Source organism: Manduca sexta, chromosome 4 (genome assembly GCF_014839805.1).
Source record: "Manduca sexta isolate Smith_Timp_Sample1 chromosome 4, JHU_Msex_v1.0, whole genome shotgun sequence".
Lineage (NCBI taxonomy): Eukaryota > Metazoa > Arthropoda > Insecta > Lepidoptera > Sphingidae > Manduca > Manduca sexta.
In genome coordinates, this window is record NC_051118.1 from 1,890,108 (window position 1) to 1,913,581 (window position 23,474).

General features: G+C 37.0%; 1 protein-coding gene across 1 annotated transcript in view; it reads right to left on the reverse strand.

Moving 5' to 3' along the window:
- Window positions 1–1,321: 1,321 nt before the first annotated feature.
- LOC115444557 overlaps window positions 1,322–23,474 on the reverse strand; it is a 113,609-nt gene continuing 91,456 nt past the window's right edge. Inside the window, exons 8-31 of the mRNA XM_030170382.2 lie at window positions 22,878–23,060; window positions 20,459–20,638; window positions 20,108–20,227; window positions 19,605–19,716; window positions 18,938–19,107; window positions 18,101–18,192; window positions 17,917–18,029; window positions 16,754–17,674; window positions 16,233–16,471; window positions 15,528–15,641; window positions 14,941–15,091; window positions 14,382–14,461; window positions 13,094–13,276; window positions 12,460–12,586; window positions 10,392–10,570; window positions 9,737–9,881; window positions 9,045–9,163; window positions 8,362–8,524; window positions 7,718–7,878; window positions 6,631–6,804; window positions 6,013–6,207; window positions 5,204–5,374; window positions 4,484–4,628; window positions 1,322–3,075 (exon numbers count right to left, since the gene is read on the reverse strand). Of these exons, the coding sequence (XP_030026242.1) occupies window positions 2,781–3,075; window positions 4,484–4,628; window positions 5,204–5,374; window positions 6,013–6,207; window positions 6,631–6,804; window positions 7,718–7,878; window positions 8,362–8,524; window positions 9,045–9,163; window positions 9,737–9,881; window positions 10,392–10,570; window positions 12,460–12,586; window positions 13,094–13,276; window positions 14,382–14,461; window positions 14,941–15,091; window positions 15,528–15,641; window positions 16,233–16,471; window positions 16,754–17,674; window positions 17,917–18,029; window positions 18,101–18,192; window positions 18,938–19,107; window positions 19,605–19,716; window positions 20,108–20,227; window positions 20,459–20,638; window positions 22,878–23,060 (4,532 nt within the window). The 3' untranslated portion in view covers window positions 1,322–2,780. The remainder of the gene's footprint in view (window positions 3,076–4,483; window positions 4,629–5,203; window positions 5,375–6,012; window positions 6,208–6,630; window positions 6,805–7,717; window positions 7,879–8,361; window positions 8,525–9,044; window positions 9,164–9,736; window positions 9,882–10,391; window positions 10,571–12,459; window positions 12,587–13,093; window positions 13,277–14,381; window positions 14,462–14,940; window positions 15,092–15,527; window positions 15,642–16,232; window positions 16,472–16,753; window positions 17,675–17,916; window positions 18,030–18,100; window positions 18,193–18,937; window positions 19,108–19,604; window positions 19,717–20,107; window positions 20,228–20,458; window positions 20,639–22,877; window positions 23,061–23,474) is intronic.

The window sequence follows — 23,474 nt, forward strand, 5'->3', positions numbered from 1 at the left end:
TTTTTTACCCTGAGAATTAAATTATTAAGTTAACCAGGGTGGCGTAGTTGTATTACGACTGCAATACTCATATCTTGGGTTCGAATCCCAGCCCAGGGAAAGTGATATTGGGTTTTTCAGTATCAACCCAGTCTCAAATTTGTGTCCGATATGGCGATAGGCTCTCCCTTTATCATACCCTGGAACGGAATGCCCTCGGCGGAAATTAGATTCACTAGTTTCGCCTCTGCCTACCTCTTTGGGTATAAAATACGTGTGATATTTAATGGTGTTTTTCCAACAAAGTAAATTTAGTTTATTTATTTATAAAGATACACTAAACAGATTACTGACAATAATTATCTAAAATTACATTACAGTGGATCTAATGGCTAGTCAGAATCCAAATAAAAGTGTATACAACTTATTCAAATTAGGTGACACGTACATGTTATTTAGTTACAAAATAATAATAATAAATATAAAATATGTTGGCTAATGTAAGACAGACGATGTGGGAGTTGTATTTGACTTGGGTGCTGTGGATAATTAGTTAAAAACTATACCTAATCGAGACACCCGTAGGTGATAATTTTAATTCTGCATAAAAGGTAATTTTAATGGCCTCGTGTTTTCCACAGCGGCAATCTATATCTATATTATTATATAAAGCTGAAGAGTTTTTTTGAACGCGCTAACCTCAGGAACTACTGATTCGAATTGAGAAATTCTTTTAGTGTTGGATAGCCCATTTATCGGGGAAGGCTATGGGCTATTCGCGGGTGGAGCCGCAAGCAAAAGCTAGTAATGTAATAAATGCGTAAAAGTTTCATATCTGCACACTAAATATTTTTGGAGAACAATACCTAGACGACGCGAGGAATAGGTAAAGAATATAAATCAATTTTTGAAAATCAGCACGGCTTGCTGACTTCTGCAAAATTTGAAGCTTGCAGAACTTGCGGCGATTTGCATGTGTGTTGTCGCCAGTGTAAACGTATCTGGAAGTTCGAGCGCAAAATATTGCTGTAATAGTTACTCTCAACGGGCGCGTTTTTCTTTTTTTGTTTTGTTACATAAACTCATGTTTGACTTTTACTGGTAGGATATATTTTATATCCGCCCTGATAGCGACCACCACGAGGTGTTAAAACCCGCCATAGTGGCCAACGTAAGTGTGTCACGTTCCGGAATCAGCCTGTGCATATCCGGTTCCAACAGGCCGGCATAATTGTGTCGACTGCCGAGGGGTAATCATCTCTCGTCAGTCGACTTTCCATTGGACTTACACTTACCATCGGGTGAAGTCACTTTGCCCATCCCGTTAAAAAAAAAACACATATTATTCATAATTATTTATTAATTCCTTTATTTTTGTGACGGGACAGAATTATTACAAGTGTGTGTAGACGTTAACGTATACGATTAAAAAGACGCCATGTTTGTTTGTTTGTTTCCTTAATTTAGACGATATGCAAATTTTATTTTGATATGCACATTAACGAACGGTGTTTAGCTCAAACATAAGTAAGCTTGCTGTACTGTACTAAGCTTATGCTTAGTCATTAATAGTGCAGCACCTTTACAGCAATCATATAATATAATAATCAATTCAATTAAAATTGTATGTCTGGGATATTTTTCAAAATACATCTATTAATTAATAAGCCATGAACCAATTTTCTAAGCTGAATGAACGTTAAAAATATATTAATCAGATTATTTGGAGATGGTTAAGCTCTATGGTATACGACAATTATTTTAGAATGACGAAAAATATAATATTAACATTTCAACCCATATCACAGAGAAATATTAAAGGGCTATTTGATACATTTTGCCGTTGAGCTATATACCGTATCGTGTAGAGACAATGATAAAAAAGTTCCAAACCTTTGTGCGTGATATTAGATATGTACTAGCGTACAATTCAAAATTCATTATATTAACTTATCCGGGCGCACTTACTGTGGATAATTGCGTAGCGTTTTTAAAAACGCCGCGTGTGAGTGCACCCATTATCTAGCTACAATATATCTACACGAAATTTAAGTACTAACATGAGTATTCTAAACGTTTTCTTTGGCGAAGCGATCGTTTATTTACAATTTTTGAAAAATTATATTTTATCACAAAATAAAACAGTCTTCGAAGAATTAAAATAACTTAATATAAATAACAAAGGAATGTTCTAACCTATTTAATTTTCTAAAAGTCTTATCAGTTGTATTTATCAAATCCTCTTTGTTGACATATGTCATAGACAAACCACAAACGCAATCTTGATACTTTAAGTGAAGTTTCCTTAGCCTTGGTAACATTAGAGTTCTTTATTTGAAATTAATAAACTTCAAGTAAATCAGTTTGGCACGAGAAATTTATATAATTGAAGACTTTTGAAAAAACTATATTTAATACATTTTATTTATTCTTAAATTATATTATTTTTACAGAATTATAGTCACTTGGAAGTTTTGCATATTTCTCATGTAAAAATCGCAGTCTTAGACTGCTGAAGAATTTTATAAGAAGAATAAGATTGATTCTTAGGAGATTTTTTATGAAGTTCAATTACTTAAAAATAAATATTATCTACATAAAAATAATGCACAGTTTCATTAACAAATATAACAAATATTAATCCACATAAAATACTCAATTCAAATTTGTCTTTAGACAATCAAATTAGATCAATATTCCAAAAATACAAAATGTACAAAAACACTAATCAATAAAATAAATAAAAATCACCATAACAAAAAAATAACCAATCTGTGCCATTACCTAAAAACATCCAAAAATTATCTCTCACCATCCCTCCTCAAAAGCCTGTTTACTCTAAAGATCCTATTTCTATAATTCTCTATGGGCCCGCGCCGCAACATTCTGGAAACTGCGACGCGCGTCACCGCCGCCTTGTAGCTCTCTGGCGACAAAATGGCGGGCGTGTCGCGCGTCCGCAAGATGTCGGACGGCATGATGGCGGAGTCCGACAACATGGCGTCAATGTCGGCATTCAACATGGCGACCGAGTCGGAAGATGTGTAGTTCGTCATTGGCGTGCATAGTGGTATTGCGTTTGACCATTTTCTGTTCCTGTAAAACAATATTACGTGAATACATACATACATTACATCACGCATTTATCCCCGAAGGGGTATGCAGAGGCGCAACTAGGTTACCCACTTTTCGCCAAGTATGTTCCGTCCCATGATGTGATAGGGGGCGAGCCTATCGCCATATCGGGCATAAATTCCAGACTCCGGGCTGATACTGAGCAGAAAAAACCCAAATATCACTTTGCTCGACCCGGGATTCGAACCCAGGACCTCAGAGCGCTATTGTACCGGACATGCAATACAACTACGCCACCGAGGCATCTATTACGTGAATAGAATAGAAATTAAAAAACTAAATTCTTGAAGTCATAAAACATAGTCTAGTATTCATACTGCCTATACTGCCGTGCTACGCTCAATAGCGGTATCTCAAAAAAAACAAAATCTTGATTTTTATGTCGTCGAATAGCTTAAAGAAATACCCATCCAATGAACTTGCCTTAATAACGGTATCTTGTTTAGAACTTGTTAAAAAGACCTTAAAAGAGTTTTCCTTATCTCAGTTTTACTTAGAAAACTATAAAACTATATTTACAAAATTTCGATTATCTCCAAATAAGGTTTCCCTGACATATCGCTTTTGCACTTAGCACAGCAGTATAGATTATTGGGCAGTTTAGAGTTTGAATAGTAATTTGAAATATCTTGCATGTTTCTGGCCTTTTGTCCTTGGCTCAAACGTTTTGTAAATAATAATTAGAATGAAATAAAACAAACCGACGAATTAAACAATAATACCTGACGAGACTGTTTTTAATCCGATTATAATGCTTCTGAGTATCTAAGGTTTGGCATTGAGCAGTTAATTTGCCCTTCAGACATATAAAGTCGTAATGTCATACGGTCATTTTTTCTAGTTGGACATATCGTCGACATTATGATCAAAATAGGGTCAACTTAAAATTTATTTTGAACCCTATTTATTAAACGATAAGGAAGTCGGTGCTATATTAAGTATTTTTAACCGACTTCAAAAAAGGAGGTGGTTCTCAATTCGATTGTATTTTTTTTTGTTTGTTACCTTATAACTTTTGACTGGGTGAATCGATATTGACGATTCTTTTTTTATTTGAAAGCTGGTGCTTCCCTTGTGGTCCATTTTCATCATTTCATGTAGTTAGACCCTTGACTTCGGAGATACATCAGAAAACTCTTAAAATGATGTCGTCAACTATAATATCAACGTGTACTGATTTTTACTAATACCAAAAAGGAAAAAATAAAAACTTTAAAAAAAAATATACCGCCTTAAAAAAATCATTGTTGTTGAACCCTTGTGTAATCTAAAAGTCTGGATGCTGTTTAGTGGGAGGTGTAGAGTAGCATAAGCTACTCATCGCGCGATTCAGTTATAAATAACTTAACACCAAAATTCCTGTACTCACTTCAGACACCTGAGCATGGGAGCTCCTTTCAGCCTGTATCCAGGTTCGCAGGTGAAGGTGACCGTCTCGCCGATCTTGTAGTAAAACTTCACTGAAGACATCCGGCCAGATATAGTGGTTCCAGGGTAGGTGCAGGCTTGAGCACCTGGAAGTTAATGTGGTTAGATTTCTAGGTTTCGCGGTGAAGTGACTTTATTGGATCTAATGGTATTTTTTGTATACTGAAATGACAATGTGATGGTATGATGAAGATGTCACAAAAAATTAAAGTCACTGCAGTAGGCGGGACATTGTCTCATTGTTTTCTATCGTCTGTATCATAGTGAGTGGTCTGAAGAATTATTCAATCTTATACCATCGTCACCTTTCCTTTCCAGGGGTATGTACTACAAGATCATCACATAATACATGTATTTACTGTTGAATTTCAATCTATTCAGATTGACTGTATTTGTATATAAAAAGTTTCAATTACTTCTCTATCACATGCCGCTACTATAATCTGGTGGGCCTAATTCTAATGAGTAGTAGTAGTCCTCTCAGTAGTAGAGGAGGCCTGTGCCCAGCAGTGGGACAGTATATAATACAGGGCTGATGATAAAATGATGAATTCTAATAAGATGGATCAAATGCTATGCCATAAAGTATTTATAAGAAAAAAAAATCAATGAGTTTTCTATGTATTTGAAAAATGTATTGAATTTACAACTAAATACTTACAAGTAGGCGGCTTATCACTCCATCTGCCACTGTCCTGGCAGACCAGTATAGGTCTTCCGTGCAGCGTGTGCTCAGGGTTGCAGTGGAATTGTAGGACATCGCCAGCTCTGTACGGCGCGCGGCCCAGGACGTACCCAGAGGCCGGTGGAGGGAGAGCTGGGCAGGATACCTCTGTGATATCGAAGAGAGTAGAAACTTGAGTTACAGGTCTTGGACTTTAGACTGCCTGGATCTTATTGGATCAATAAGTGCACAGTAACAACCAAACTAAACTGCCGTATCGATCAAGACTGTGTTCTACAACTTGTGTATGGTGGTTGATATACAGACAAATATCTTCTACCAGCAACTACATTGGTCGAATAAATAAAATTCAATACTATGAAAGTTTCCCCCGCAAAAATATATCAGCCAGAAAATATCATGGTGTCGTTGAAAATGTGGTAGTAATAGTGAGAAATGTGCCAGTAAGGTGTTCTTTGTCAAAGACATACGGGTAAACGAAGATATTTTAATTAAATTTAACATAAGTTATACGTAATATCATAAGGAGGGCATAATCTAGCCACTATAGAGGTTGTCAGAGCCAATTATAAAGCTAGATTAGCATATAAACTTTCGGCATGATTAACACCACCTTTCTTCATTAACGGTAAAGTACAGATTGCAGGTAAAGTAAAAGAGATAACATTTACCGCAAAACAAATATCAAAATCTTCGAAAAAGTAACTGTAACTGGCTGTTAATGTCAATGAAGGAATGGCCGTAAGACATGGAATAGCGGTGAGGGTCTAAACGGTGACGCTCACCAGTGCAGACAGGGAAGGGCCGGGCCCAGTCGGCGGCGGGCAGGCACACGGTCTCGGGTGCCCCGCGCAGCGCCCAGCCCGGCGCGCAGGAGAAGGCCGCGCGTCCGCCCACCCCGCGCGACACCACCGCCACGCGCGGCCGCCGCTCGCCCGCGCCCAGCGGCGTGTCTAGCACCACGTCGCCGCATTCCACGCCTGCGCACGCGCATACCTCTTCACTCGGGCTTATTCCACTCACTTTTTTATTACCTCCAAAGGCAGATGATCTAACAATTCATCTGATGATAAGTGGTCACCATCATCCATGGACGTTGGCAATTCAATGTGGTTTCGGTTCACACATTTTGGGACACTGGTGTTCACAAATTTTGCCTATTTGGTCGGGACTTATCAATTACTTGATTATTGTTTTTGTAAAGAGAAGAAATATATTTTAAATGTTCAGTGGTTAGGTGTATAACCAAGAATGAAGATAATGTGCAACAGAAATGAATGGCTAATACCACTACTACACTGCCAGCACCGTACCACTTCCAGCTGAAACTTAATTAGAACTGTATCCTCATAACCCGAAGAATCATTTCAACAAACTACCCAAAATCAATTAATTTCACTTACTTTCACACACTGGTAGCGGGGCGCTCCAATTGCCTGATGCCCTGCAGGTGATGCCCTGAGCGCCGATGAGGGCATTTCCATTGGCGCATGAGAACCTGATCTCCGTGCCTAGCCGCGTTCCTACTCCACTGGCCACCAGCCCGCGTCGTATAGGCAGTGGGGGGCAGTGGACATCTGAATGGTAAATTCCGAGATGGAAGGATCAACAGAATAGAGATTTAAATAGGGGCGACTAGTTAGCCTGACATTTTTGGAAAAATCTAAACTTTAGTTAAATTACATTATTAATATTTTTATTTGGAAGAGTATTATTTACTGAGAGGAGAAATCAACAGAAGAATTATTTTTTTTTATGAAAAGGACATTCTTATGTTCTATGCGGTTTTTTTTTAATCAGATGTCATGCACTTCGTCAAATTCAGGTTCAAACATTCAGTGCATGCGATCACTCAAAATCATGCTACAATGCATTATTAATGATCTTCGTACCAGAATACCTAGACATAGGTCTTATGTAGTTGTAGTTCTAAGACTCTTCTGTAACTTCTGCTGCTTACTGTAATGGACTTTGACTGTTATTATGAATCTTAAGGAGTAGTAAATAAGGGTCTTAAGTTGTTGATATAATCAGAGATAATATTTCTTCTGCTGTGAACAGTATGACCTTGATCCTGCAGGTTATTGTATGCTGTGTAGTAAACCGTAAAAAACTCTGGTCTCTCACTTAAACAGTCGAAAATAGGTTTTCCTTATATTTTTTGTATACTTAGCAATCAGGAGTAGTAATAGTTATGTCTCAATTGACAGTTCTGAGTAAAAAGAAAACAAAAGTATTTTTTCTTGCTGTCCTATATTATCTAAAAAGCTACATATTTAGAGGCACTAAATTCTTATAGGAAGTCTACCTACAAGTCTACCCTTAGTAAGTTTAGTTTTATGAGACATCGAACAGTTGCTGATACCTATATCACAGGTTATCATATTTTTGGTACCAGCAGAACACATCAATTCTTGCATAAACTTCACTCTGACTTTTTACTGGTTCATGTAGTGTTCTAGTAAACAATAACTTGTATATGTTACCTACCTTCAACAATGATCTCCACTTGATGACTCTGCCGCGCTGGAGTCTCGCATCTGTATATCCCGGAGTCTTCCTTCACTGCATTGATGATGCTGAGCCGGTACTCCAGCTGGCTGTCTCGGCCAGGGTCTGTTGTCCAGCCCTCCGCGTATTTACGATCAGGACTGTATGGAAAGCATAGGAGGATATTTATCCAATTGCTATGGTTAGCCCTTGAAATTTTAAAGTAAAATCTAATGTGAATAAAATGTATAATTACATCTATAACCTGACGAGAGGAAGAAATAGAACTAATTACTTGTACTGACAACGTTAACTTTAAAATGAAATGCAAAAGTGGCGGCTCTAAAGCAGGATTTTTTCATTCTTGGTCAGGTTATATTTTCGTAGATCGTAATCAGTTGACAAATAATTTATGTGTATTTTGCATTTTGCCATGAAATGTAATTGTTCATCATTAAAAGACAATAAGTCTTTCATATAGTGGTAGGAAAGAATTATTGTCTTTCTAAAGCTAATTCTCGAACACTATATATTATATCTTAATACATAATGCGCTTTAACTAAGAATTATAACTATCAAAACACTAAATTTTGTAAAGGAAATAAAATGGATCCCTGCTCACATACTGAACAGAATAACTCACTCTGGATTGGTGTGCGTGACATTCCATTTAGGGTTGCCGAACCTCCTCATCCAGAGGCACTCCATGTGCAGCACCGTGCCAGGATACACAAGCAGTTTGCCGTCGTTCGTCTGGGCTATTGGACCCTGGGAGTGCCGGAACAATATCGTTGGAGGTTTGTCCACTGGAACAATTTGATGTAATTAGACGTGTAAATATATCTTTGGCTAATGATTTCTTATGTCTACGCGAATATTAGACATTAAAATTAAACTATTTTTTGGATTTTATCGCGGTTTTAATGTTTTAGTTTTCTCATGACGTTTTGAAGATTGAAGTTCTCTCCGTGACAACAAAGGCTGCAAAGTCTTCGAAACGTCTGGAGAAAACTAAGACATTAAAAACACGATAAAATCCGAAAAATAGTTTAATTTTAATATCTTTGGCTAATATAAAGACCAATCATATACCAAAGATCGATAGTGAGTGAGAGCGAGAAAAAAAGGTCAACTCCTATCAAATAATAAGAAGAAAATAACTTAAGATGAAACGGAAGATGCTGTCTTTTGTGACGAATGTAGCTAAGCGAATGGACAGTGTAACTTTCCGTAAAGGCAATTTTAATAGTTCATTACTTTCAGAACAGACATCGTACAATAAAACTCCCAATACTAAGGTCGAAAGTTGATAAGATAAAAGCTTACTAGCGTAGTCGTTCTCTTGGTTGAGTCCGTAACAAGATGGCTTCACGCCGTCCCACGAGCCGCTGATGCACTTCCTGGTCTGGGAGCCGGTCATCGCGTACTTTCCTATGTCGCTGCATCTGAAATAAAGTTTCTGTTATCTGATTTTGAGATGATTGATTATATTACCATTAGTTAAGTAGGACAATAACTGATAATCTAAGCAATGATGTTCATTAATCATCGCAATTTCATTCACAATTTTCGGTTAATCGAAATAGACCCATTGCAACAAAGTAGGTATAAAATTAGTTTAACATGCAAATACCGATTACTTAATTTGATTTTCCATTTACGGCAGATTTGAAAAAACACTAAGTGTCATTGGCTGCTATTTTGTTTAGAATAAAATCATCTTTTATGTCGATTTCATCATGATCATGAGCATCAGACACATAAAGTCTACTGCTGAACAAAGCCTTGCATAAAGATTTCCAGACGGACCTGTCGAAAGCAGCCTGCATTTAAAATGTTCCTGCGACCTTTATTTAAGTCGCCTGTCCACCTTGGAGGTAGACGTCTAAAGCTATGCTTGCCGGTATTTGGTCTCCATTTCATTCTATCGATTTCATGACCACTTCTTTAAAACTGGCTGGTAGTTGGTGATAAGCCTTATAACAAACTTTTTTTTATTAACAACTCTTTTTTAATACCTCGATATGATAACAGCTCCGTAAGGGAAGTCGACGGTCTCTGTGATCTCCAGGTCGTTGTAGAAGGCGACCACGTGCGGCTCGTCATTGTGGAACGTGCAGCTGTTATTGTTCATCAACTCCTCGCTCTGAGCCTCGAGGTCCTCTGGAAATATATTGCTTTAAAAATGGCATGTCCCTCGCGCCGATGTTGTCAACTCAATACAAACATATTTTGCTGGTGGTTGCACATTTGTATCCGCCCGGATAGCGACCACCGTATACAAGGTGTAAAATCTGCTATAGTGCCCCAAATGATTAGCATATTAGAATCAGCTCGTGAGGGTTCCGTTTTGAACAAGATAATTGTGTCGAATGCTGTTGGACAATCCACTTTCGTCAGTTGATATTGTTTAGATATCAATTATTTGACATGAGCTCGGTGCAGTCATCCTGTGGTGGTTTAAAGTGCTGTACTTGCTAGACACAGTTTCATAGTAGTGTTTCATGCCATGACATTAGCAGCATCTGCGTTGTCTTATTATTCAAAGCACCTAATATAAATAGGCTGCTATATCCCCGATCAGCATACAGGCTACATTTTATCCCAGAGAGTTATGTATGCAGTGCCATTTTTGGATATGGTCTGATATAATACTGTTAGACTTCCACTTACCGCAGTTAAAACTCTTGCCAACCCACTCCCCTTGCTCGCATATGAGCTTCCACGTAGTCTTCTCTCCCATTATGGACGCTATGCATTTGAAAGTGATCTCTGTTCCGTGCGGGTAGCCTTCTAAACCCAATGTGCCGTTTACTTCGTCTCCGTCGCGGTACACTAGCGTGCCTTGGACCCTTCAAAAGAATTTGGGTTTTGACGATGGGTCCAAACATTTTAAACCTACTTTTACACAGTGGTGGTTCTAGTTGAATTATTATCATCTACTAAAACTGATTGTTTTTGTTCTTTAGAATCTAATTGGCTTTTATATAAAGCAACAAACATGAAAAATTACATTAATTTTAGATATTGATCTGATGCTGTAATTGGTATTTTTGTCTTAGTAAATTATTCAAATAGTATCTTTAAGTTATATATTTTGACAAATTACTCATTGAACATATAAAAATATCTTACATAATATAGGATCCAATTTGAAATTTTCTAGAAAATTCGCTGTACATTTTTGTATACAACCTATGGACAATTTTGTAATTTTTGTTGAATCAGTCTGACATTTGCAACGCTAATTGTATAAATAATTATTATAAATATATAATACTTCATTAAAACATGCACTACGTTTAGTGGAATCGTAAGTCAGCAACAAAATGTAAGCTCGGCCAAGACATAAAAAGCCAATATCACGGCCATACACATAGCTATCTGGTTCAACATATACACATAAATGTATGTTTAGGTAGATTTCGCAGACTCGATCAAAGTTTTTACAAAATCTTCAATTTGAATATTGAATTCAACTTCAATTCTTATGATCTGTTACGTTACTTTAGTTCTTTGAGATGCTCCAAATTTCTGAATTTTCGAAACATTTTTTCACAGTGTTTTAGAGATAGTATGCGATATCCACCTAACTGAGGCGACGCCTTAGAATCAACCTAATAACAACTAAACCCTGCCATCTAGGGATTTGATCCTTCCAAAAAGAAATGTACATATCGAAATAATCGAAAATTGAAGTATCTTGAAATGCTGTAGAAAATCTGATGGGATGACACTGTCAGCATCATTCGAAGATGTTTATGATGAGTGTGAACAAGTGATGTGTAAGTTAAAGAAGCAAAATTCCGAACCTATATAGGTCTCACCAGGGCTTGGCATCCCTGTACGCCTGGGTCCCTTTCAGTCTTATCCAGCCAGCAAATAAGAAATTTACTTTTTGCAAAAACATTACATTCTTTTTGTTTTTCTCAGCTCATATCGTCTTCTAGGATGACGATGATTTAGATTGTGAACGAGCCGGGTCCTCGCCACTTCATATTTTATAACTTGTAAAGTACCAAATTTGATCCTAGTGACATTGGACCCAACTTGTTCCAAAAATTCACACAAGACAATAGCAAAACAAAATATATATAAAAGAAAATCAAAGAACTCAAAGCGTTAGAAGCAGATTCGGGACCAACATTTTGCTAAACAATCCCAGATGTCATCAATCATAATTTTTTGTAATGGCGAATAATAATAGCAAAATCAGGCCCATTATTTCACGTGGAAAATAAAAGATATATCAATGAGAACGTAGTTACGCTATATTTCACGATCAACGCGTATGAAGACAGTTGAAACCATAGAAGAAATTTATACACCAGACTTATAAAAACAGTAAGATTTGATCAAATTGATGAAATTGAATTAAAGGAAACAATAGTCAAATAACCGAAGAAATAGACGATACTGGACAGGTGAGGGCGTAGTCACAATATAGCGTAATTACAGAAAACGATAAAAAATGAATGGACAAACATAAAACACACAAAAGCTACAATGAAAGCGTTTGTTGATAAATAAATGATACATCAGTACGTTGACATCCATATTATAAGTTTTACAACTTTCAATTTGGAAACAGTCTTCTAAATTATAACATCAAAAACCATTGCTTCTTATTTTGAAGTATACTTTTTTAAAATATGGATGAAAACATTTTGCTTCCCCGATTGCCCAAAATATACAGCCCTATCGACCTCGATTTATTTTTTAACAAGTGAATTCTCGTTACCTTGCCGGAGGGCCGCAGTCGGTGATGCTCTTTCCGTCTAGATCCGGTTCTAGATCCGATATATCTTCCCTGACTATGTCTGAACCGCTTTGGTAGGCTGATGTCGGTCGTGGTCGAGTTAGGTTAGCTGCAAGTTGTAGTATACGTACCTTGTTTAAAATCTATGAGATTACTCATGTCTCAGACAAGCTGCCTGATTAACTAGATCAAATTTGGAATGGTATGAACATAACTGAATAATCAGCTTATATATTTTTTATAGTTTTATGTTGGAATATACTTTGACATATCAGAAGCTAAGGCAGTGGTGTAGCGAGAGTTCTTGCTACCATTAGTGGAACCAAAACATGTAGCCCCAAGGCACCGGGACAGACAGAAAAGAAAGTCGTTTCGTGAAATAAGTGGGGTGTAGCCCGCAGCACGAGATACATGCGCCAACATTCTTTTTCATATTTTGCCGCTCCCCTTAATGTGAAGCCTCCTCCTCCGCACCAACTACGTTAGGTCAACGGCTCGAGGCAAACACTATCTTTTTTGATGTTAGTGATAATTTAAGAAAAATCCAATTTCCAAATTCTTTCTTTATAAAACCGAGCCCTATCTCCCTCATTACTTCTTACCAAAATCTACCCACCCAAAGGCCTGCAAAAGTCATGTACGGTCGGCTGCAATCTTCCCAAATGACAATTCAGTGTAGCTGGTGGTGCTCGGCCAGGGTCGCAGGCGATGTTGACTGATGAGGCGTGGGCGACTGTCAGCCCAGACCTGTACCCTGCCTCGTACGACGCGCCGTGGAGCAGTGGAAGCTCGCAGGGGGCTAGAAAAAATATGAATTTCAAATGTATAGCCGGAGCAGGAGAATAAAAAACTTCGTCATGATGTGACAAAATATGAAACAAATTTCTACTATTCACAACGATATCTTTAAAACTAAAAAGCAACCGTGACGCTCCTAAAGTAGATTCTTATTTATCTAGCTAGGCTATACTAAAAAAAAATAAAAGACCTAACACTCCCGTCCATACCCTAATCTTTATGAGTAGCACCTCTATTAATCTTGATTTTTTGATGGGACCTTAAAACATTAAAGATCTGTAGTATACTGGAAGTTTCCCGAGAATATAACACCCCTATTCCTTCCCTAATCGCTACTACTTTCCGTGAAGGGCACCGCGACTTTAGACTTGCAGTGATTACTTAAAATCAAGGAATATAGTAGACTCGTTTGTCGGCCTATCTAAAAATAATCGTTATTATTCCAAAACCAAACAATTGTAAAAGATTTGTGGAGAATGCAAACACGTATTGTTTATTAGAAGCTCGTTACTGTTCCCATTTCATGAAAACTAAATGCTTTACCTCATTTGAAGGTCACTCGGCTTCCTCATTAATGACAGATAACCTAAATGGTACTGCTTGTAGCACGCGTTCTATTGCACTATTAACATGACGTTTAGGTAATGGTTTCTTAATACGATGAGAAATTACGGCCGTTTCTGTTTTATCACACAATTTTCTATCACCAGATGATTACAGAAGTATTTGGGATCTTTAAACCGAATATAAATATACGATAGGTGATAAAGTTAATTTGTATTTGGATTTGTTTTTATGGGTGAATATTTAAATATACAGACAATTTTATCGATGCATTTTTAAATAATCCTTTGTTAGAATACTCATTAATCATCATGAAATTGTAACCGCTAGACACATATAAAATAAAAATAATGTCCTATAGGGCTTATAGCCTCACCAGGAAAATTAACTTTGCCATATTGTAGTAAAATAAGGAACAATTTTATAATACTGACAATGTTAACTATTAAACGAAAAAGCATAAGTGAAGCCACCAAATGAAGTTTTATATATTACTGGTCACGCAATAAACCTTACAGCATTAAGTAGAGTTTATATATTACCTGCAACACACTCTGGCATGCTGGTGACGGCCCACTCTCCGAGCCAACAGCGCAAGTTCGTAGGACCTTGCACGTTGTATCTGAAATAAGAGTTTTACTTGGTATATTATTTCTTTCGCGTTCGTCGTAATGGTATCTATCCCTATTCTTCAAATATCTCTATATATTTAATATTACTTGGAGTAATTCTTTCATTTCCTCCAAATTCTTAGCCACTTCAATTCCTTTTGATTTAATTTATAGTTTTGATTTTCAAAAACAGACTGATAATAATGTGCATAACTCAAAATACAAGAGCTTCTAAAATAAGGTCAGGGGTCCCTATTTCGTCTATAAAGGCGAATCCATCTTTTTTCAATTACGGACATTCTATGCGAAGGACAGCTTCGATAGCCCTATAGGTAAGAGACTAAAAAAATCCCCTATTTACCTATATGGGCATCTAAGCTGTCCTACAATTAGAACGTTCGTGATTGCAAAAGACGGATATACCCTCGTGAACGGAATAGGGCCTCCTGACCTTGGATATAAATGAAGAGGAATAAGAAAACAGCCTCACCCGTATTCACAAGAGAAGTGCACCACTTGTCCATTAGGCACTGGATCTGTCTCGTTCAATTCTTTCTCCTCCTGTCCGATACCCAAGTTCTGATGTCCTGATTCCGACATTGTGTAGATTCCGTACTCCGTGGATGGTACGTGACAAGGCACTGGAACGAGATAGCTTTATTAGAAAAATCATGGAAACACCAGTAGACCGTGAGAAGAATCTAGCGGAATACGCAAGCATAGTCCAAATTAAAGTATGGCAGGCATGCAGAAATTAAAAATAAATTTTGAGAAGTTTAATAGAATGTAGAAGCTAGAAGTAAAAAACAGTTTTAATAGATAATATAGGTAAATTAAAAAAGGTAATTTTCATAAACAATGAAGTTATTTTTTATAACATGAAAGACATTACGCCGGGCGCAGACAAAAGTTAAACTAAGTCAATTTGATTTAGCTCGTCGAAATATATTTGAAAACTAGTTTCTTTGTCAAACTGTATATATTGTTATTTTCTAAACTAGATTGGCTTAGTTCTTAGTCTCCAACTGACGTAAATGCTGTACTATGAATAATTCGTACAACGTTAGTTATACTTACGTATTTCACATTTAGGTTTCTCAGGTTTCCACCGCCCTCGCACGCACTTGGCTGTTGCATTTTGCTCCAAATTCAAGCCGTAACCTTTCCCGCAGGCAACTCGTACTATTGTTCCTGGAGGGTTTTGGAATTAGTGTACTAATAATGTAATATCTATAATTTGAGACCTACTCCATTAACACAAGCTCAGAGATTCGTAACGAATATGTATTTATTTTTCACAATGTCTAACCAGGATCATAAAAAACCCCGCCGTGGTCTGATGATGTATAGAACAAATTCCATCTATGGACAACTTTAACTTAATGATTTCTTAGGTTTACGCGAATGTTAGACATTAAAATTAATTATTTTTCGGATTTTATCGAGGTTTTAATATTTTGGTTTTCTCCCGACGTTTCGAAGACTTTGTAGCCTTCATGGTCACGGGGGGGACTGAGGTGTTGTTCATCCGCAAAGTCAAAGTTACAATATCTACCTACATTATACAAATATACAACTTATTTACATTGAAGCTGTTGGTAACTTTAACTTAGCGAAAAAACATATATTTCAAACCCAGACTGAAGAGGCGTGCTAGCGGGAATATACATAAATGAAGTCATTAAAGAGCTACCAAGAACTTTTATCAGTAAAATAATTATGTCTGCCGTTCTTTCCTACTATTTAATTGCGTAAGTATTTATTGTTTTAAAAGGCGCGTACCTGAGCTGAAAGTATTATTAGGATCCCGACCGTACTTCACAACTTCGATGTTGACATAAGGATCGCTAGCTATCGGCTCACAAGGACTCTTGGGTCGGCCCCTCCGTCCCTTCTCAGTAGAGTTGCCAGTTTTATTGGAGTTGTCGATTGTTTCTTTTATGTCGGAGCTTTGTGCTTGCTCCTCGCTCGATGGATCTGGTGGAGGGTGGCGGGTACGGCCACCTTTTCCTTCTCTGCCCCTATATGGTAAAATTTTGTTCTAAATCGTAGGAGTTAAAGTAGCTTATGAGTAATCTGGTTTGATTAAAGATGATATGAGATTTAAACAGTTTCCTAAGTTTTTGTGACTAGGACCTAGGTCTTTAACAGACCTATGATAATAATATAAATATTAACGATGAAACAAAACCTGTGCTGAAACGGCAAGCAATAAATAAAGTTTGGTAACAAACGACATTTCTAAAATATTTGTTCTGCTGTAGCAAGGCGCCAGTACCAGTTATAATAAGAATTCTACTTACGTTTTTGGTACAGTAGCAGTTGTTTGATTCAGTCTATCTGTTTTCCTGCTTGTTCTCTTATCTCTTTTATCTAGAATATTATCCACTTCAGTAGAGTTCGTCTTATTATGCTGCAGAGGGATGACTGCTACTTCTTTGCTCGATTCAGTTTGATTCCTCTTTAGCGGTATAACTTTTAGTAATTCTGTGCTTATATCATTTGTAACTTCCAGATCATTAATAGGTTTAGTGAATTCTCTGTAATGTTCTTCTTCATTCACATACCTCTTGCGTCGTTTAGCTATCGCCGTGACTGTCTCGACAGTCGATTCCATGCTATCTAATTCATCATCCAAATCTTTTTTCACATCACTGTTCTTGTTCAAAAATCTTTTTCTCCGTTTATCGATATATCTCTCGAAGTACTCGTGCTTTAGTTTATCGATATTTTCGATGCTATCGTCCAGTTTATCGGCAAATACTCCCCCTTTTAGTATTGTTGCATGCGGAAGGTCGTAACTATCTGAATCTTGGTAATCGATTTCATCGTCATGTTCTATTATATCATCGTCTTCCGGTTCATAAACAGGTTGATAGGAATAAAGTCTATGACCAATAGGTTCTCCATGAACGTTATAAACAGTGTAAACGGCTGTGGGAAAGTTTTCATCATTATCATCTACTGTACCAGGCACAATATCCTCTTCAAAATCATCGAACTTCTTCATGATCTTAAAATTCGCGTGTCGTAAGGTCGGTTTTTGCGTGCCATGGTTGTATTTATCATATAGTTCGTCGATGTACTGTTGTGTGGGATTGGTTTGGCGGCGGAGAGAGTTGTAGTACTGACGAAGGTAGGCTGATCTTCGGTGTCTGAGCTCAGTGTCGATGGAGCGGCGTCTTCGGCTCCAACGGATACGCGGGTGTTGGTAAAGTGTGCATCTTTGGAATTGTTACATGAAATGGAAGTTAAAAATAGTTTACTAAAACGATCTTTATTAACGACTTGTTAAACAAATGGAACATTTTGTGATTTTTAATTTAATTTACGATACTTTTATGACTTGAAAATTAGCTTAAACTGAAATGCGTCTACCTTATTTTTTTTACAATGTGTAAGTAATTTCGACAAATAATTACCGGCACAAAGACATTGGCGTGGTGTATTAAAATTACTGACTTACTTGGGCAACTCCCGTGGGCTCCAGTGACCTCCCACGCAGGTCGCTCCAGGAGGACCTTCAGATAATACATAGCCTTTCTCACATTCGTACATTATTTGTTTGTTATTTACTACCTGTAATAAATAAACATCGTACAATAAAACTCCTTTTAGAAGAATATATAAATAAATATTTTCAAACATACTTTCTTGACGTAAGGTCGATAATCGTATAGCCCCATGTTACCGACTAGCAGAACTTTTCCATTTTCTATGTATCCCGGGAATGGACAGTACACTGGAAAAGAATAAAATATTTAAAGTTATGTATTTATTACATTTCTCAAAAGCACTTTTATTGTATGCGTTTTGTCTAAATTGAGCAGTATTGCTTTGTCTATATCAAACAAACATCACCATATATCCTCAAAAGGATATGCTGACTCGGGCGCCTACTTTTCGCCATGTGCTCCATCCTACGATGTAATAGGTGGTGAGCCTATATCGGGGTAAAATTCCAGATTCCGATCCGATTGCCGCTAAATAACAATGTTCGGAGTAGAGATTTTGTTGCCATTATTTTGTGGCAGGCATTAGTCGTGGATTTGTTGACAGTTTACGGATAGTTGTACGCATCAATTAATTTTATAATTCATTTCTTTAAACAAAATCACTTTGGAAGGAATGATAATGAGTCGATATAACTACTTTTAATTCGTATAAAATTTGTTTCAAGCTGTTATATTCTACGAAAGATAATAACTATCTTTGTTAATATTTAATATTAAAGCAATGACAATTGTCAGAATTTCTTGCTAATTGGAAATAGATAGGTATTTTATTCCTTGTTAGTATTTTTTGCTAACTCCGAAATAGATGTCTCGAAATAGGTATTCCAAAGAATGAAAATAGTTTCAAGGTTAATTATGTTGTGTAGATCTGTCACAAACTATGTAAGCACCAGTTGAAGATATTATTATATAGTTATTTTATATGTTAGTGTAATAATACAAATAAATAAAGGTTACATTTGCCAAACATACCTTCCTCGCATTTCGGAGTCTCCCCACTCCAATTCCCAAAAGAGCAGACCACGATGGGATTTCCCTTCAACTCGTACCCATCCTTACACCTAAACCTGGCCTTCATACCGTGTTCAGTTTTGGGAGCTATCACCATCCCGCTGCGAGGGAATTTGGGCATCTTCTTACACCTGGTAATGGGAAAGACATTGGTATTATCAGTTTTTGATGACTTAGGCGCATAGAACTTACAAACTAGTAAGTTCAGAGTTTGTAGTATTTCTGGGTAACAAGTTAACAGCGTAACGCGTTAGAACGTTGTATAAATGTAGCGCGTAGAAAATACCTATTTCCTTCACAACGATCTATACATTCAATGAAAAGTTAAATAAAATAGTGTAACAAGAAGGCACCTTCTTTTCACTTAATATTTTGTCCAAATTTACTGGTTACGCTAAGTACAGTAGAGATCATAGAAGTAGGTAAATATTTGATTAAAATATATTTTCATGTTCCCTGTATGTGGTCTACAGCAACCTTCTCAAAATATTATAGCTTAGTATAATAATTAGCATCCTCGATTTCAAAGTCAAAAGTTTTTTCAAAACCTCTATAATCCATCAGACCTTGCGAGATAGGATAGCTCTCCAAGACCTGACTACCAGAAGCTTTGTAAAGAGCATCAGACCTGGCGGGCTGGCAGCGCGGTATCTGTGTCCAGGTGCCATTGTTGCAGGTCACCGCCGCGTTGTTCGACGGGAACTCGTAGTTCTTCTCACAGTCAACCATTATCACTTCGCCTGGAAACATGATAATATGTTATATTCTTCTAGGGCTCTAAGAACTCCCCACATAAATCCATGTATATTGCTTGACAGAGAACTTTTATTGAATTTCATAAGACCTGATTTACTTGAGGATTGAATTAGCGTCCAAAATGGTGGCGCTAATAGGCACTCCCCTATGGGTTCTCTTCCCAATATATATTTATAATCACGAGAAATTGTGGATGCACTAAGAGTTTAGACTTCTGCTAACATCTTTTTACTATCAAGTATTATGGTTACTTTGGCGAGAAATAGTTAAAGATTTTTTTAAAAATAAAACGGACCCGCTCATTTCTTGTCACGTATTATAGAATTATGGGTATAACTGCTATTTCAAAGATGTAGGAATGTCTGATGGTCTCACCATGCTGCACCATTGAGGAGCTGCCCACGATCTGCGTGTTGGGCTCGTGTGTCGCGTTGTCTGTCTTGTTCTCCACCAGTACCACCTTCCCCTGAGACACGTGGGGCACCACGCATGGCGCTGGAAAATTTGGTCAATAGTTCAGTCAATGCAGTCACGTGTTGAACAATTGCTATACAATTTGCTATACAAATGGCTGGCTTTCTAAATAAAATAAAATCATGTTTCGTCTTTTCTTCTCACAAAAAGCAATACATGACTCTCACTATTAATCCCAAATTTCCTTTTATCTCTTTGAAATTCAGTTCTGTATACTCTAGTTCATAGTCCAAAGTTCATGAAATGTCTTACCCAAGCACTGCGGCAGCGGATGACTCCAAGTACCATCGCTCTGGCAAATGGCGGACCCGTTGCCTTCCATCTTCATGCCATCCTGGCACCGGAAGATAATGGACGCGCCCAGCCCAGTTCCAGAAGAGATGTTCTCCAACCATCCATTCCATAACTGTCCAGGATGCCCGCAGTTGATCTCTGGATGGAGTTAAGGATTTAGTTCAGGAGAATTGAATGCTTTACCAATTAACATTCTTACTTACACAATCAATCCGTTATGCGATATTTGTATGCATCTTCTTTTGCCCTTGCAGTTTACCACATTTTTAAACAGTTTACTTCGTTTAGGTTACTGATAATTTGATGTGACGAATAAAGTTCCTCGGCAGTAATATAGTTATAGGCCTGATTGTAAAGATTAAAAATCTTTTTTGAGGACGCCATTTCTACTTTATCGTTTTATAGTTAACGTTGTAAATATAAGAAATTAGTTTCATATTTTTAACATGGCATGAGTATTTCATTTTCACAATCAGGCTACAAAAACATAAATTATTATTTGTTTGTTATCATTATTGTAATTTTGTAGCTGTTGATTTAAATTTGAGGTCTGAATAGACTTGTGCAATTAAATGACAAACTGAGGACATAGCTCGCTTGATGGTCAGTTCAAGAATTGTATCTATTAAAATCACCAAATCCTCTAAATTACATGGCATTGTTTATTGATTATTTTTGCACCGTGTATACACTATCAGTCCTACTTATAAAATTTCGCAAAGCTATGCTTAGTTAAAACTCGAATACTTTATTAGCTGTAAATCAAAACCCGCCATCTTGCTTCTTTATAAGATTTAAACTAGGAACTGGTGTGATGTTTTTGACAGCTATTTAAGCAATTCTTAAACATCCCTTAACGCTAAAACAAGTCTATAAGTCATCTGTATATGTATATCGGCGGACTTAATGCCAAAGACATTCTCTTACAGTCAACCTAAAGGTGGTGAAGAGATTAGTAAGGTAGATGCATTAAGGTTATAGCTTAAGGTCCATTTTTCATACATTTTGTTTCACCTTTAATCTGGGTAACTAAACAAGTATTGACAAGTAAAGAATTTAAATTTACGTCTAGTTAGTGATTAGTTCTCGTAGTTGAAAGAAAAACGTAAAAATAATTAATATGCATGGATATTTCGGCCTTTAAAATTTAATACGACGAAATTTTTAGGCGCGGGAGGGGGGTTCGTACAACGCGTAATGTAACATTGGATTTTTTATTTTAAAACAATAACGAAGGTATTTTAGCGATTTTCCGGTACTTTACGAAAAAAAATATATTTTGAGTTACATAATTTTTTGAAGGGGGCGTACAGGAAAACGTTACGGCGCGTTACATGGTGGGGGTGAGGGGTCAAAAATGCGTTACATATTACTTGAACGGCCCCAAAAATAATCATGATACTAATTTAGTCTATCGGTAAAATGTATAAAACACAACTGTATTTATCCATACGGACCTTCTCATACAAGAGGCCTAACACTTCAAAATAACTTTTCAATATTCTTACGATACTATTATCCGCCGTTTTCAAGAAACGATCCCAATCTCTATCTTCAATCCTTTTTTAAGAATGAACCAATCAAAATAAGTCATTTGTAAGCGTGTCAAAACAAATTGCTCTGATTGGTCAAACAAATTGCTTTTCACGATAGATCGAAATAAGCGACTGGGATAATTTTTTGAAAATGGTGGTTAATCAGTTTTAATCCACTTACAAATTAAAAACATTGTATGGGCATAGAAAAGTTATTGCATTATACACATTATCTGTTTTGCGTCTTAATTTTATTAAAATAAAATAAAAAAATAAAATGACGCTTTACGACGTGCGTCGAGTGTTGGCAAAAAAATACCGTTTGCATAGTGTCTTATGAAATTTAAAAAGTGTACATAACAAATGTGGTCTTCTAATATTAGTTCTCGTAATTATTACCGAAGTTACGAAGTCTATAGATATTTTAGTGTGATGTCTGAATTTTGTGTGACTGTTGGGTGTGAGCAAGTCATGAGCACAGAGGAACAGTGGTGGGGGGCAGCTTGAATATGTACAAATTGGACGAGAGTGTATAGTAGCCGCATGGTACATGTAAGCAAATAGAAAACGAGCATCAAGTAAGGAAATAGTAATGTTCAAAATCGGCGTGTTGGATGAACAACCAACAACCGACCTAACATAAGTGTGCTCACGACTTGTGCCTCTTTCAGAAAAAGCCGGAGAAGATATGTGCATTATGTTATCTTTGAAGGAAACTGATTTGAATTGTGTCTTCCTGGTGTATTCAGAAGTTGAGTCACATCTTCAGTGACAGTGAATTTTAAGACCATCTTCAGATTATGTATCTTTGTATGCTAGAATAAAGTAGAAATGCCACGAACCTTTGCACATTGGCTGCGTGCCGGACCACTTCTTGTCAGCGCCGCAGCGCCGCGTCGCGTCCCCCACAAGCCGATATCCGTACTTGCACTCGTACGAGACGACGGAGTTGTACGCGCAGGACGTGTACACCGCCTTGCCATGCCGCGGCGCCTCGGGCGGGGCACACTGCACCTGAGTCACCACTACGTGGCGACACCACAGTTTACCTAACCACTCATACATGACCTCTCAATACCATGCAACATGCAAATAAAACAAACATTTAATTCCCAAGTTTATTTCACTACAATAATACATAGAATAAAGCAACTAAATCTACGTACCAGCTAGTCATTTTATCATGGCCATAGAAATTCGTATCTAATTGATTAGTTTTTGAATACATTATTGTAACATTGAACTACAGACGTAACGATTCAAACTCTCCCGTTATCTCCTTCTAAAGCAGCGGTGAAAAGAAAGAAAAATATCGTTTTAAACAACACATTAAGGCTAATGTCGGACTTGTGAGAATGGCGCGGCGCCAAAATTCATTTTTATTTCATTCGGAGAGTAGAGAATATTATTTTGTACAATAACCAGAATATTGAGTGTCT